At 32.6% G+C, this 15,292-nt stretch overlaps 4 protein-coding genes across 4 annotated transcripts; all 4 read right to left on the minus strand.

The window, feature by feature from the left end:
- Nucleotides 1-28: 28 nt before the first annotated feature.
- On the minus strand, nucleotides 29-1,816 carry LOC109854233 (odorant receptor 49b-like). The gene is made up of 5 exons (XM_020427116.1): nucleotides 1,425-1,816; nucleotides 872-971; nucleotides 678-779; nucleotides 433-591; nucleotides 29-91 (listed from the first exon to the last, which is right to left on the minus strand). Exons 1-5 carry the CDS (start codon nucleotides 1,814-1,816, stop codon nucleotides 29-31), a joined length of 816 nt encoding a protein of 271 aa, XP_020282705.1.
- Nucleotides 1,817-3,493: 1,677 nt separating this feature from the next.
- On the minus strand, nucleotides 3,494-5,589 carry LOC109854234. The gene is made up of 6 exons (XM_020427117.1): nucleotides 5,464-5,589; nucleotides 4,747-5,153; nucleotides 4,475-4,574; nucleotides 4,246-4,347; nucleotides 4,006-4,167; nucleotides 3,494-3,553 (listed from the first exon to the last, which is right to left on the minus strand). The coding sequence occupies exons 1-6, from the start codon at nucleotides 5,587-5,589 to the stop codon at nucleotides 3,494-3,496; spliced, it is 957 nt and encodes a 318-aa protein (XP_020282706.1).
- A 1,063-nt stretch (nucleotides 5,590-6,652) lies between these two features.
- LOC109854235 (odorant receptor 47b-like) lies at nucleotides 6,653-8,041 on the minus strand (the record flags this gene model as incomplete). The annotated part of the gene is made up of 5 exons (XM_020427118.1): nucleotides 6,653-6,724; nucleotides 6,824-6,985; nucleotides 7,064-7,165; nucleotides 7,410-7,509; nucleotides 7,671-8,041. Coding segments are annotated over 5 exons (807 nt in total), but the record flags the coding sequence as incomplete, so codon positions are not given.
- A 387-nt stretch (nucleotides 8,042-8,428) lies between these two features.
- LOC109854236 lies at nucleotides 8,429-10,790 on the minus strand. Its single transcript, XM_020427119.1, has 4 exons — nucleotides 10,497-10,790; nucleotides 10,024-10,416; nucleotides 8,675-8,833; nucleotides 8,429-8,497 (listed from the first exon to the last, which is right to left on the minus strand). The coding sequence occupies exons 1-4, from the start codon at nucleotides 10,788-10,790 to the stop codon at nucleotides 8,429-8,431; spliced, it is 915 nt and encodes a 304-aa protein (XP_020282708.1).
- Between the last annotated feature and the right edge of the window lie 4,502 nt (nucleotides 10,791-15,292).

Below are 15,292 nucleotides of genomic sequence, written 5' to 3' on the forward strand. Positions count from 1 at the left end.
GGTCGATCTTCTTTCCAGTCAATCACATTTAGTCATTTTCTACAAATACTGCTCGGAAGGTCGTCAAGTAAGAAAATGCCGTTGACAAATACTGCCAAAAGGAAATACACAGTTTTCATCGTATATTATCATTAATGTTTAAGAACAATTTGAAATAATTATTAGATCCATACAGATACTTGTAACAGATAATACAAACAGATACTTGATACGTAACTCCAAATTTAATTATTAACTGTGCATATTTGTACATAAACAACAGTCAAAAGTGATAAAAAAATATGATATAAAATACAGAATATACAATATAAAAATTGTAATAAAATTGTTAAACATGTTTAAGCTCTATACGTATATTTACAGTTTGAATGATAAATTACGCAACTTAATCCCGCATAAGCGGCGAAGCAACTCGCACATATCACAACTTACTGAGGCGTAGTAACTAAGCGAGAGAGTGGGCAGCATACATGGAACGGTAACAGTTACAGGCTGTTGACTTCGCAACACAATATACAACGAATCCTTTTGCAGAGCTAATCCTTTATTGTACCATATGGAATGGTACACAGCCTGACTAATATCATAACTCTGATATAGATGTTGGAAATATTAAAGCATCAACGTAGGTAGCAAATTACAATTACTTATCTTTATGTATAATTATCAGTTCTCACCATTCTCAACAAATAATCAGCTGGCCATGCGCAGATGAAGACTTCTACAAGCGAAGATGCAGCCACAGTAAAAAATTGAGCCTTTATGGTTAACGGTGATTTCTGATGTAATAAAAATATATTGCAAACTTACTAATAAGTTATTAACACCAATATAAAAAAATCCAACTACACGTTTATAAAGTATAGCTTACGCTTAAAAAGATAAGACCACTAAATACCACTGCTGAGGTGCTGAATCCTATCGATGATAATGCTATGTATCTAACAGCCCTAGTAACATCTTTCGCATATCTGTACAATCAATTATTAATATCTTCTAGTGTTTTTTAATGTTATAGTTTTAGGACTACAACTAAAAACATGACTTTATAAGATAAAAAACAAAACAACGATATTATTTTAGACACCTGTAGCAAAGTTTTGTTACAGATATTTAGACGTTATTTGTTAACCCATTTGCTTTCGCAAGCGGATTATTCTGCGCTTGATGACTGTCGCTTATCATCGAGTGAGGAATAATTCGCGCACAATACAACGACTGTCGCGTATCATCAAACGTGAAACAATCCGCGAACGTTTTGTGAGCAGGTATGTAAAAAACAATCGTGGTTGTTAGCGCAAGTGATACGGACCGACTGTTGAGCATCTCTCAATTTATGAAGGTGGTCGCGTATTTAGAATTATGACACAAATTGATTAATTATTATCATCAACAGTATTTTTTTCAGAATAAAAACATTTTACCGTAACAGTTGTTGATGCAACTTTATACAGATCATGAACTCCGAGAAGTTAGTAACTTGCTGGAACTTGTGCGACAAAATTTCAAACCTAGCCGCCACGAACCAAAGCAAAAGAGCTAAGAAAACATTAGCACAAACATGCACATTGCTCTGATAAACGGCCATCGTATGATGCAGATAGATAATAGTATTTAGCGGCTGATAGTTCACATGAAATGGATAACGCACTACGATGGGAAAGGGCTGAGATAGAAGTACTGGTCCTAAGATTATAGCAATTGCGGTTAGATTAACCCAGCACATTGTAATTCCGTAAAATAATTTGCATTTGTCGACATAATACTGAATTGTATTTTTTTCTTCTGTTTTTGCTTGTTGTATGTAGTTTTCCATTTTGCACGTTATGTCCTAAAAGCGTGTGGCTTTGTTAAAAAGTTTTAAAATTTATTAGGTTGGTCAGAAGATCTTTTCAAGTTTTTCGTATTAAAATACGAAAAGACTTTCTGATCAACCCAATATATTACTTTTTGCTCAGACCGTACAAAAAGGCCAAGAGACATGTTAAAAACGTTTTATTGTCTGAAAAGACAACAAGACGTTTTTAAGTCGGGTTTTTTTAGTCATCTTTTAGACGTGTGCTATCTGAATGTGACAATACAAATGGTAACGTTGCGTAACAAACCGAAGATAAACAAATTACATATCTTACTTGAAAATGATCATTCTGCAATGTGAATAACATAATCTGTACTGGAATTTGTAAAAACGCGCTTAGCTCGCAACCAATTTTCATAATAAGAATCATATCACGTTCACTGCCTAACGTATACATTAACGCTATCGATAGCAATAAGCCATTTGCACAACAGAAGACTCGAAATATGTTGTTAACAATTTTTTGCCATTTTGTGGCGTTTGCCGAAAGAGGCCAACAAAACGCAACTCGTAGATCTGCTTTTAAAAAGGAAATAATCTTTTCTATTGTCAATATCTCGCCCATAATCATTTTTCTCTTTTATAGCTTGAATATAGTGCTTTCTCACTACTTTGCGCGATCGACATTTATCTCATTATGAGACGTTCTCCCCACCACATGCGCAAAACTGCGCGACAATTCGACATTTGTGCTTAATAGTATACATATGTATATATATATATATATATATTTATATGTTATTGGCACGTAAGGCGTTAAAGTAAAATAATTCAGAAGACAAAGATAAAGACAAAATAAGGTAGTACTTTATAGAAGACTCTATAAGTGCGTTCTATAGACACATAACACGCAATATCGACAAAGCGACGATAAGGAAAAAAATTTTTCCATCTATCATTACTGCTATTCACATTTTTCTATCTTTTTAACATTTCTTTTTAATATTTCTTTACGAAGAATTTATGGGAAAAAAAGAAACAATCGCGAATAATGTCTAAGGAAAACATTTGCGTGTTGAAATATCAAAGTTCGCTCTTACCGGTGTTGCGTTCATCTATATTTTATAGCTAAAACACAGAGGGATGGTAGACATGGAAGAAGTTATCGCGTGCATTACCGTTACGAAGCGAGAAGTAAATTATGACAAAACAAATATCTATCACAGTTGAATGTCAATCCGTAATCTCTCGTAAACCGATTCTTTTCTCTGTAACATGAAACTTTGCTGGTTGATATTTGTGATTCGCAAGATTATTTCTCGTTTAATATCTTCGAAGGATTATATCCAGTATCTTTGTAATATGTAAGTTTTATAATATGAGGAAACATAATGCTGCAATATGTAAATATTCGCGCCCGCTGTCGATTAAGCGTAACAAAAAGGTAAATGTGATCAACTTTTCAATTTTTACAATTAATTTTTTCAAAAAATCAAAACCTGTTCTACCGCATTGTGTACATTATTTATAGATATTTTAAGAATTACTTGTGCAATTGTTTCTGCAAAAATTGTAAAAGTTCACCAGATTGGTTTTTGCTATTTTATTTCTTTATCGTTTTTTTTTTTAACATTTTAATGTAATTATTTGCATATTTTTCAAAACTATCGATGACAAGTTTGCTAAATCTACATCTTAGTCTTGTTGCATGACTATTCTTAACGTTGTAAAATACGAGAATATAGTTGATAAAAACTGCAACAGATAAAAAATTTATGTAAGTCACAAAGAAAGTATGCAACAGTCAGTTCTTAATTGCAATTTAATAATATAAATTGTGTTATTCACTTTTGATTACACTATTTGATTACATTTGAATGAATATACCTAATCAAGTAATGAGTAATTAATATCAAATATTAATAATAAGTACGTAATATAAATACATTTACTTAATTTCAAATGTTAATACTTCATTAATTAATTCTTCATTATTCTTGTTTATGATTATATAATTATTGTTATAATGCACTATTTTTGCATAACGTCAAGTTTCGAATCAAAGCGTAATATGAGAAAATTCTCTACTCTTACATGGTGTATTCTTTCTTTGTACTGATGGGAATTGAGACATACTTAGAAGGAAGATACATTTTGACGTTATGCGAAGAAAGCTTTATATATAAAAAAAAAACTCGATTTCTCACCGTTGCATAATAACTTAAAGATAACGATGGCATGACACATGGTATCGAAACAGTTACTGGCTGTTGAGCTCTCATCATAAGTATTAGCATGTCTTTTCGTAGAATTATGGATTGTTGATAGTACCATCGTGCGTCAAACACTGCCTGTCCCACTTCATTGCTCTAAAAAAAAAATAGTATTAAGAACTTTAAATACTCGCAGAACAAAACCGAGTTTTGCGACACAGAAGTGGAGATTACTATATGAATTAAGTGTTCTGCTGGCCAGGTGAACATGAACACTATTGATAACCCACTAAAAACTATACCAACGCATTGAATTTTCATTAATAACGGCTGATCCTATATATAAAAAAAAGAAAAACGATATATAATTTAATTTCAAATATAAAAAAGAGCTATTTCTAAAAAAATCAAAGCAACAAACATATTACTGGATAAAAAAAAGCAGTCATTGTCAATTACTTACAGTAATTAAAATAAGGCCTACTATTATTAACACAATTGTGGTGAACCATACGGTTGTTACAGCAATCAATCGAACTATAGCGATCACCTCTTCTGTATATCTGAGAGAAATATACATTTTGATAAATTTTAATATTTTGTTTCTCTTACGTCAAAATAAAAACTAAGCACTATGTTTCTGTAATGAAAAAAAAAGAGTTAATGTAAAAAAATTGTATCGGTCTAAATAAATTTTATTGACGAAGAGCAAGTATAACAGCAAGTATATCTTACTTGAGTAGACTCTGATGTTCCTGGATGCATTTTCTCAAAGCGTAGATATCCGTGACTATTCGCAACTTCACGACCAATAATTCAAATCTTGCCGATGTGAACCACATTAAAAGCCCCATGAAGATATTCATGCACAACTGTGCAGCTCCCTGTAAACAAGCCATATTCTGTTGCAGAAAGACAATAGTTTTTAGCGGTTGATAATAAACGTCGAACGGATACTCCGCGTTCGTTGGGAACGGCTGATCGAGCGTAAGCGGTCCAGTCATGACAAAAAAGCAGCTCAGATATATCCAGCATATAGATCCGCCGTAGAAGTACATGCATTTGTCAATGTACTGTTGCACGATTGCTTCTTCATACGGTTTAAGCAATTCGCAGAAAGCTATCATTTCGAATGTGATGTACTGGAATCGGTTATATACTTATTCTGTGTGCGTAAGTGTGCATGTGAGCGACGATATACATATATATATGCATTTACGTGGAAAAAACAGGTTTGCTAGAATAGCAAGATTAATTACTACTGTGATCAGCAAGAACAATTTGCTAAGTCTATTGAATGTTTTGTTTGGTCAACAAAATATTTTGTTGACGAAACAAACCATTCAGTCTCAGCAAATTTTTCTTGCTGACCATATAATAGCAAAATTGTTTTTTTTTAAGTGTATATACGTTTCGTTTGTTTAAAAAAATAACATTAAACGTATAATTTACTTGTATGCGTGTAGAATAAACTCTGAAGCACATGATGTTGAAAACAGCTTGTAGAGCGGGAAACAGAACGCTAATTGATTTTGCCATGATAAGAGGATCGTCGAGATGGTTTCTGACCGTGTTCATTAGCCCAAGAGCTACGCTAGAGACTACAATTATACAGAAATATTGATACAATGCGGCACCGATGACTTTCAATTTAATCGCGTCCCTTGGAAGTGGCCAGCACCAAGTAATGAACAAACTTAATTTCACGACAGAGATAACCTTCTTGAACGATACTTTTTTCCACATGATTTAGAACACGCGTACGTTTGTGTTTATACACTGAGAGAAAATTTCAGCGCAAGCAAAATTCTTGTTCTCTATCGAATAGATTATCGCAAGAAAATTTACGGAATAAAATGAGCGGTTGAGGTAAAACGGGAGATTTACAATTTCCTACAAGAAGAGTGTCTACAGAAGTCTTGAAAAAAGAAAAAAAAATGTTAAAATAGGGATATGGTATAATGATCGTAATGTAAGGGTTTGGTTACTCTACACGCTCGACATGTACTGTTTTTGTTGAAACAATATGCGCGGAAGCTTTCAGACTTTCTTTTATCTTGCTATATAATATACTCAATCCAAGACTGTACAGAAATGTGTGATTGATAAGTTGTAGAATTAGATTGAAGAAGTGTTGGCACATACTATGCAACAAAATTGCTGCTTTATTATTTATCACGTACTGAAGTTTCTCAAACGCGTGCAAGTTTAGTTTCTTATTTTCAAATAGTTGAGAAGAAACCTTCACCAATGTATTACGCACGGTATTTGAATTCGATGTTAGCTTTGCTTACTCCTATGTAATTTGTACAGTAACTCGCAAAATTACATACGTGTTTTGATAGTTTACGCTAGAACTCTTTTGTATAAAAATAATATATGGTGTGTTGAGATATCTTAAAAATGTTTTCTATTATTTTTGTACCATTTTATATTATTGTTGAAAAAGAAAACATACAAACACGTATTTTTGTTATGTAATATTAGTAAATACACTCAACACCTACGTAAGATACGTCTTTTAAAATACTTTTAATGAGTATTACTAAAAACCATACATATGTAACTAATCCACAGTTGTACCTTCTTTAAATTATATATTTCTTCATTTAAAACTATCCAAAATATACTGTTTTTTTATTTATGCTCCGTTATTTTGCTCTTCAAACATTATTCGCATTGTGGTAAAGTAAGAAAATAGAGTTGACAGATACTGAAATCATATGTACTTTTTCAATATATGATATATTTATTGTAACATAAAGGTTAGAGCAATGACACGAACACGCAAGAGGTCAAATCGTTAAATTACCGATGCGTAATAAGATAAAGACAACGATGGCAGACCGCATGGCAATACAACAAATATCGGTTTCTGGCTCCGTAGTATAATCATCTGTAAACTTTTTCGAAGAGCTTCCGAAGAATTGTTATGCCAATCAGTTTCAAACGCTGCCTGTGCAACATCATTGCTCTAGAAAACATTATCCAGGATAAAAAAAACTCTGAGTAAACATACATTTATTAACGTTATCCTTCACTAATAACTTACTATGTGAATCAAGTGTTCCGCTGGCCACGCATACATGAACACTTCCAACAATGCGCCGACTGCTAAAAAGACACATTCAATCTTCAAAGCGGGCGATACTCTCTATTTAAGAAAACAATACAAGTATGTGTAATATGTACGTGTAATACAAGTATATATATAAGCACATGTGTATAAGAACAAAAACTATATCCGCAATGCGTGTACGCGGCAATCTCGTATTATCCAGCATATGCTGTTAAACTTCGTCACGCAACAGCAATGTTGCAAGGGACCATTGGAAAAAAAATGAAGCGCCTTTCTAAATACAAAAATATATACTTACTCTAATAAGATATATACTTACTATAATAAAAATAAGGCCAAGTACTAGTAACGATATTGTACTGAAGAATATCGTTCCTAATGCAAAGATGCGAACTGTATGAGCTACTTCTCCTGCGTACCTATAATTTTTAAATTTTGTCTGTATCTTACGACACACTTTATTTGTTCTAAGACACTATTTACAATTAAAGTATAAACAAATATATAAACAAATATTATACGTTGACGTTTAAAATATTTTTAATTTGTTTCAGAACCGAAGACAAAGCAGTACTCTTACTCAAGTAATTGCTGATGCGTTTTGACGCATTTTACAAAATCACGGAACTTTGTAACGGACCGTAAATCCTCGATCAACAATTTAAATCTCGCTGACGTTAACCAAAGTAACAGCGCCATAAAAGCGTTCGCGGACAACTGCGAGGCTATGAACAGACCCATTATGATTTGGTGCGTATACGTAATAGCTCTCAGCGGTTGGCGGGACGCATCAAATGGAAATTCAGCAGGTGCTGGAAGCGACTGGTCCAGCATGATGGGTTCCAAGAACATGCCAAACAGACTCATGTAAAAAATTCCTATACAAAAACCATAGAATTGAGCACACTTATCGACGTATTCTCGCTGAACAATCGCTCTTTCGTAAGGTTTTAGAAGAATTTAAAAACAATTTTAGTATCCGAAAATTGTTGCACGCTAACAGAATACTGCTTCGACGACTCAAAGGAATAACTTATTCGTATAACGACAAATAAACACTGCGACAAAAAAGAGTAAACTTGTTCATTTTGTAAAACACAACAAAAGAAATTTTCTTTTTTATTTAAATTTTTATTAAGTACAAACTGTAGAAAACAATTTGTGTATATTTTTTTCTTATAATATTGCATATTATATTGCAAGATAGATATGATGTGTATGCACATGTGTAAATTATTAGCATAGCGGGTTTAGTATGTATCAGTATAGTTTTTGCAAGTTGATAGTAAGAATGTATTGTAATATTTTCATGTCATAGTATAATTGTTATAATTGTTTTCATTGTACGTTATCTTTTTCGATCATTACTCGTATGGCCGTGAAGTAAGAAAACCCCGTTGAAATAAACTAAAACATAACAACACATGAACAGATAAAAATATTTTTTGTAATTTTATTTTTGTTTCTCGTGGTGTTTTTATATTTTATACAATACGCACTCTTATACGTGCGTGCAGACACACACGTATCGCATGAAAATTATTTAATTAAAAAAAGATGAAAAGAGAGGATCTTGTTTCTTACCGAACTAAAATATTGTAGTGACAAAATCGGTATGACACAAGCGATTGTAATGGTAACCGGTTTTTGGCATCGTAGTATAATGGGAAGCAAAATTTTCTGCACGTATACGTTTTGAGAATACCATTGTGATTCATAAACTGCGGTGCCAACGTTCGAACTCTGTTATAAAAGCATATAATATTACTTAACGCTACTAATGAAATACAGTAGAACCTCCTAAAACGTATACACAGGCGGGACCGACAAACTTCCCAAAAAACATATATACTTTCTCTTTCCTCACTTTTTAATTCACGTATACGTAAAGACTTACTTGATATAAATGCGCAAGCGCTAGCGCAGTTTTGGTTTTGACCATACTTAGGGGTGGAATAAACAATAAAGGGGGAAAAATATACGTTTTTTGAAAGTGGATTTGTATACGTTTTGAGAGATTCTACTGTACATTCAAAAAGTTTAGAATAGAATGAAGCTGAAAAGATACATCTAATTTCTCTAAACATAGATGAATTGTTTATTGTAAATATTACAATAAACACTATATATAATATACGATATAATACTATATAACATACGATACGTGAGATATGTAAATATCGTACTGTAATTAACAGATTATTGGCAGGCCAACAACACAAAAGCACTTGGGAAAGAGATATAAACGTCATCTCGAAAAATTGCAATTTGACTGCTACTGGTAGTCGCTGTCAACATAAAAATACGTATATTTAATATAACTTATTGCGTAATCATATAATTCTGTGTACATACGCGCTCATGTTTTAGTACAAAATGGATGTGTTTCAAATTGACATAAGAACAAATTATTCTTACACTGACAAGAGCGAGTCCGGAGAATATTAACGCAAATGTATTACTTTCCACTATTACCAAAATCAGTAAACGAACATTTTGAATTACATCATTGGCGTATCTGGAAATTATATTTTTTATTTTGTCTCGTCATAAAAAATCTTAGAGTAATTTTTATCAATAAAATAAGTAAAACGTGCTTCACAAATGTTCAATAAAACAAATTTTTTCTTCTACAATCTTTGTACTCTTATTCCGTATTGTTACTAAAGTTTTACTTGGTTACTTTTTGTTTATGTTAACATTTCACTATCGTACGTATTCGCGCGTGTGTAGAATAATTTTGCGCGATACGCGGTGAATTGTTAACTGAAAAGTGCGGAAAGCAAAAGAAAGTAACAATACAGAGAAGACTCGGTCTCGACAAAGTAACAATAGAGAAACTTCGACAGTACTTCTTTAAAATTACGTGTAATTATATCACATTTCTGTTAATTCGATATTAAATCGATAACATCGATCGCGTACTTTAGTACTTTCTGATGCTTCTGAATGCATCGTATTAAGTCGTTGACATTTGTTGTTGTTCGTATTTCGGTGCACAACATGTCGAATTTAGCCGATGCGAACCAAAGCAAAAGCGCAACGAAAATGCTGGTGCACAATGCCGACGATATCTGCAAGCCAACGAAACTCTGTTGCGCGTAAATGATTCCTAACGTCAACGGAGAAGTCAAATTGAATGGATATTTAGCGTTCACCGGAAGATTATCAGACGACGGGGTGGAAACAACATAAACCGTTGTCAAATAATACAATATTACGGCCGCAATGTAAAACGTCCCATAGTTGTCGACATATTGTTGTAAGATTTTTCTTTCGTGACCTTTAGCACGTTTACAGTGGCTTTCCATTTCAGCAATTAACGGCTACGATAATGACATTAATATGCCATTTGTAAAGAAAAACAATAAGCCTAAGTCTAAACCATTTGTAATTTTTTACATACTTGCAATTGTTTATGATAAAGTTGACATATCGTTATATCCGTTATACACTGGATGTTGCCAGCCAGTATGGGAATCGATTTGACGCAGATGTTTGGATTGCTGATGCAATCTTGATAACTAACGACTATCGGCACGAAAAGACACCACAGATTTGCGTAACTCAACCAGATTAACGTTTTGAAGCGAACTACTTGCCATCGTGTTGCCGTGGCCGACAGCGGCCAAAGAAGTGATATGAACACGCTTAATTTTACAAAAGCAATCGCATTTTCCGGAGTTGCTTTCGCTAACATCTTATTATTTGAGCAGTTGAATTCAAAAGGGGTGCAGTAGTGTGATTTCTTTCGCGGAAAAACGCCAATAGACATGCAATATAAATGTGAGTTCGTGCGAAAGAGAAATTTTCAGTATGTCTATGTAATATTTGTTGCTTCCCTACACAAATAATATATATATAGCATTTCTCAGACACAAACATCTGGTAGAGAAGTAAAACTTCAATATCAAAGAAATATTTGCATAATGTTATCGTGACTACTCTCTAGTACTCTGGAGATATACATGTTTATAAGACGCAATTGTGATACACGTACACGTTATTATTTTTGCAATTTCTCTCTCTTAAAATAATACGTTGAAGAAAATGCATTGTAATAATGTTGAATCAATAGTTGTACATAATTGAAAACGAAAGCTCTTTTACGAGCTCTTTTTTTCTGTTTCTTTCAATTTGTCTACGACTCTCGAGACCAATGTACTTTTGGAAAAGCTGACTATCAAACATGTCTGCATTGTTTTGAATTATCGTATTTAGAAAATAGAAACGCAAGTGCGATTTGAGATCCGATTTATTTTGAAATATCGTCTCTTGCATCTATCACTGTCGGAGTTTCAAGTCTCCATTCTGGGACACTATTTTTATCTACATAATCTATCCACATAATCTTGATAAAAATACTCTTCTCTATCGCAAGTATAATGTTTATGAAAATTATTTTATTTATTTTTATTTTGAACAAGCGAGTGCCGATCGAATTCTACCAATAAAATTCGACGAAAGTTGCGTCTCAATGAAAATTATGCAAGAACATATGCTGACTCACGCACAAGCAACATCTTGTATTGTTCTTATATTTTTGCACACTGACTATTATTATTATATTCTGACGGATAACGCAAAATATAATTTATATATCTACGTAATATATGTGTATTTATATTTATACAGAAATTTTATATTTAAAAAATTATCAATACGTGTATGTTAGATTTATTTTTACTGTTAGAAGGAACGCTCACATCCATGAAGAGATACACTGTATCTGCTGCCTGTTGCACAGTGTGTATTTCAAGTGTATGGCAACTTCAGAGTTTGCTTGCGAAATTCTATTTTCGTGCAATAATTATTCCAGAGACAAGGGCAAAGAAAGGCCAAAAGAGTCACTTTAAAGATGTTTAAAAGACGACAAGACGTTTTTAAGTCATCTTCTAGTTGTGTTTAGAGACATGTGGTTTGAGTGTATATACGTGTGTACGCACTGCAGAGCGGCTGCAGATTAACTTTGTTCGTTGCCTGTATATGTCGCACTGAGAGACACACACACACATGTTTATTTACATGTTCTACTATAACAAAAATATATAAAGTAGCAATTCAATTCTCAAACAAATAAAAATCGAATATAGCGCATAATTTATATAAGTTACATAAATTTTTATATACATAAAAACTATAAAACAGAAATAAATAAATTTACTTCTAAATCTAACAAAAAATATACTAAATATATAAAATAAATATATAAAAAAAGTATATAAAATAAATGTACATATATATATTTATATATTTATATAAATAAATATGTATATTTATTTTTTTATATATTTAGTATATTTTTTGTTAGGGGTTTGAAAGAGTAAATTTATTTATTTCTGTTTTATATTTTTTATGTATATAAAAATTTACATATGTATATATGTATATTTATTTATATATGTATGTATTTTTGCAACAAACTTAAAAGCTAATTTTATCATCAGCTAATTGTATCACCAGCCAATATATCAGATTCCGTCATACTTTATTATAAAGATATATATGTATATTGTACTTATATATATACATATACACATAGAAACACACACAGATACACACTTTTGACACACTTTTTTATTATCAAAAAAAAAAAAAAAAGAACTGATAATGTTAAATCTGCCGATAACTTTCCTATTGTTGGTTTTTACCATCAGATGAACGAAACTGGAGAGAGCACGAATGCAAATATAATGAATTCTTCTCTTGTCTTATAATTAATTCCTTGTAAGTTGTGAGTATCTCTCTAATAGTCTCGGCTAATTCACAATTCACGACTCTTGACAAAGTATCTTGTTGACAAAAGTTTTCCGAAAACATCTTTCACGAGTTCGCACAACTCGGCAGTGGTTAGCCGCTCAGCACTTCGCGCTAATGCGCAAATCTTAACGCGACGCCGACGCATCGCTGTCTTTTGGGCGCGACAAAGGATATATTTCCGACTCCGTGCAACTTTGGCTTATACGAATTTTGTTAATTAGCGTCGCGTTGTTGCGACAGCATTATTCCCTTGTGATTTCATTTCCGCGGCAACGCGTAGTCGAGATGGAGTTACATCACGAGCATAATGGACTCGAGCGAAGAATGCGTCTCGGTATTCCCGTGCGAAGCTTCTTTCGCGGAAAATCTCCGGCTTCATCCTTTAAAGAAACGTTTCAAATTTGCAATGCACCGAGAATGACGCGTTCGCTCGCTTGGTTGCTTTCTCGGTGCAGCTATGTAGCATTTCTGATCATAACCCGTGTGAAAGTTTGAGACCGTATTAAACTTTATATTGCCATCTGCCAAGGGAAAAGCTTTATATACGCTTTTATACTGTCTCACGTCCACGTTGTGACACGAATTTACGAGTGACATTTCGTTACACTCGAGCCGCGCCAAATCTTTTTTTCAGGTCAGCTAATAATCTCTTTTTATTATCGCTGTCTGTCTGCACAATGTTTCGTTTTAGCATCTTCTTTAAAATAAAAACTTGAAATAAAGTTTCATATTTATTACAACTTTGTGGTAACGATATAATATAAATGTTAAATTCAATTGTTTAATAAAAAGCTTTTTTTTCTAACAAGTTTATACATATTCATAATATGATCTAAGTTTTTTAAATACATAAATTAAGTTTTTTAAATACATAAATAATTTTGTACGTTCTTGATATAAGATATTTCTTGATTATCTTCTATAAACCGTGATTTCTGAGCTATCAATTTTGATTAATAGATAAGCAAATAAAAGAGATGTTATCAAATCAGAGATAATCGATTGTGATATTATCTGCTCTAATAAGTTTTCAGTGCTGTATCAAAATGTAAAGCAACGCGACGTCTGCAGTACAAATATTTGATCTTGTTGATTTTGAACAAAATTAAGCTTGTAAATTTTGTTACGCCACTTTTAAAACTAATTTTTATATTTAAATAAAAAACAAGAAACAATGATTCAATTATCACAGTGGTAACACAATATTTGTAATGTTGTAATATATCAAAGAAGTGTAAGGTGGCAGCAGCTGCTAACTTAGGAAACTTATAGTTTGGCTAATGATCTAAAACGTATAACTGATTGAAGTGGATTGGAGTCGAAAGCGAGATTAATGTCAATAGCTTTCTCTCTCTCTATTTCTCTCTTAATTTCTAACTCACAACCGGTGGTGAAATAGTTCACGAAAATTGAATGTAATTGATATTAAATCTGTTCAATCGCACTTTAGTTGACCGCTCATACTCGCTAGATAGAGAGGAGATAATAGAAATAATATACAGCTTGAAGGAACATAAAAACTTGTACAAAGTTTATGTTAGATAAGCGACATTGTGCATATAACAAGTGAAATAATTAGATGTTTACCTAATTAGTAATTATAACAACAAGATTTGTTTTTAAATATAAAGAGAATTACTTACTTACATATATTAAACACATGTTAGAGATATAAATTAAATATCCGATATACCCGCGGCTATTTGATAAGAAACGCATATTGCGCACACATTATAAATATACAGAAAATAATACAATGAACACGTCACGCTAATTGCGTTTACCAATACAAAACATTACGATATACATTTTCTACATTATATTTTCTTTGATGAAAACAGGATTAACACAACACACGGCGGACTGGTTGATTTCGCTAGCAATCTGACGTTATAAAATCGGACTGACGGATTGACGGATTAATTAATCGAATCCACAGTAACCCCCGCCGACTGCCGTTAATTTACGCAGATTTATCGAATAAATATGCGGATTGGTTTGAAAACGTACGGTAGTTTTGGAAACATTTGGCCGTGTGTTTTTTTATTCTTGATATGACACGCGCGCAAGAAATGATCATATTTATTTAGCAATCCTGTTCTCATGACTCGTGAAAAAATGTGATTCCCGGACGATAACGTTATCGATGATATTCCAACTGCTTATATAGGTCGATCGACTATGATTCAACTTCCTTGGAACAGTACTTGCTGTAAGAACAAAAAAATATTAAGAGCTGAATATTTATAATTAAAAGTTGAGAGTAGATATAAAATATTCCGCGAAAATACGATTTAATAAAACAGTTATGGTACAACAGTATTATGCAGTGCGTTGTATATTTTTGACGCAAAGGAAAGATACTCACTAATATAGCAGTGTGGGAATTAGAACGATCACAACGGAAAACAAAGTGCAAGCCATGGCAGACAATAGAATTTC

The sequence above is a fragment of the Pseudomyrmex gracilis genome, unplaced genomic scaffold, assembly GCF_002006095.1.
Source record: "Pseudomyrmex gracilis isolate BER0280 unplaced genomic scaffold, ASM200609v1 scaffold_61, whole genome shotgun sequence".
Classification (NCBI taxonomy): domain Eukaryota; kingdom Metazoa; phylum Arthropoda; class Insecta; order Hymenoptera; family Formicidae; genus Pseudomyrmex; species Pseudomyrmex gracilis.

What these genes read in the sequence shown, in the direction of transcription:
- LOC109854234 (XM_020427117.1), bottom strand. Translation starts at nt 5,589, where the DNA reads ATGAACACGGTCAGAAACCATCTCGACGATCCTCTTATCATGGCAAAA. An exon ending in GAACATCAGAGTCTACTCAA is followed by an intron (nt 4,575 to 4,746) that starts GTAAGATATACT and finishes TATTTCTCTCAG; the next exon opens with ATATACAGAAGAGGTGATCG. An exon ending in TAGGCCTTATTTTAATTACT is followed by an intron (nt 4,348 to 4,474) that starts GTAAGTAATTGA and finishes TTTTATATATAG; the next exon opens with GATCAGCCGTTATTAATGAA.
- LOC109854233 (XM_020427116.1), bottom strand. Translation starts at nt 1,816, where the DNA reads ATGGAAAACTACATACAACAAGCAAAAACAGAAGAAAAAAATACAATT. An exon ending in TTGCATCAACAACTGTTACG is followed by an intron (nt 972 to 1,424) that starts GTAAAATGTTTT and finishes TTGATTGTACAG; the next exon opens with ATATGCGAAAGATGTTACTA. An exon ending in CTGATTATTTGTTGAGAATG is followed by an intron (nt 592 to 677) that starts GTGAGAACTGAT and finishes CATCTATATCAG; the next exon opens with AGTTATGATATTAGTCAGGC.
- LOC109854236 (XM_020427119.1), bottom strand. Translation starts at nt 10,790, where the DNA reads ATGTTAGCGAAAGCAACTCCGGAAAATGCGATTGCTTTTGTAAAATTA. An exon ending in TTTATCATAAACAATTGCAA is followed by an intron (nt 10,417 to 10,496) that starts GTATGTAAAAAA and finishes TCATTATCGTAG; the next exon opens with CCGTTAATTGCTGAAATGGA. An exon ending in CACTACAATATTTTAGTTCG is followed by an intron (nt 8,498 to 8,674) that starts GTAAGAAACAAG and finishes GTTATGTTTTAG; the next exon opens with TTTATTTCAACGGGGTTTTC.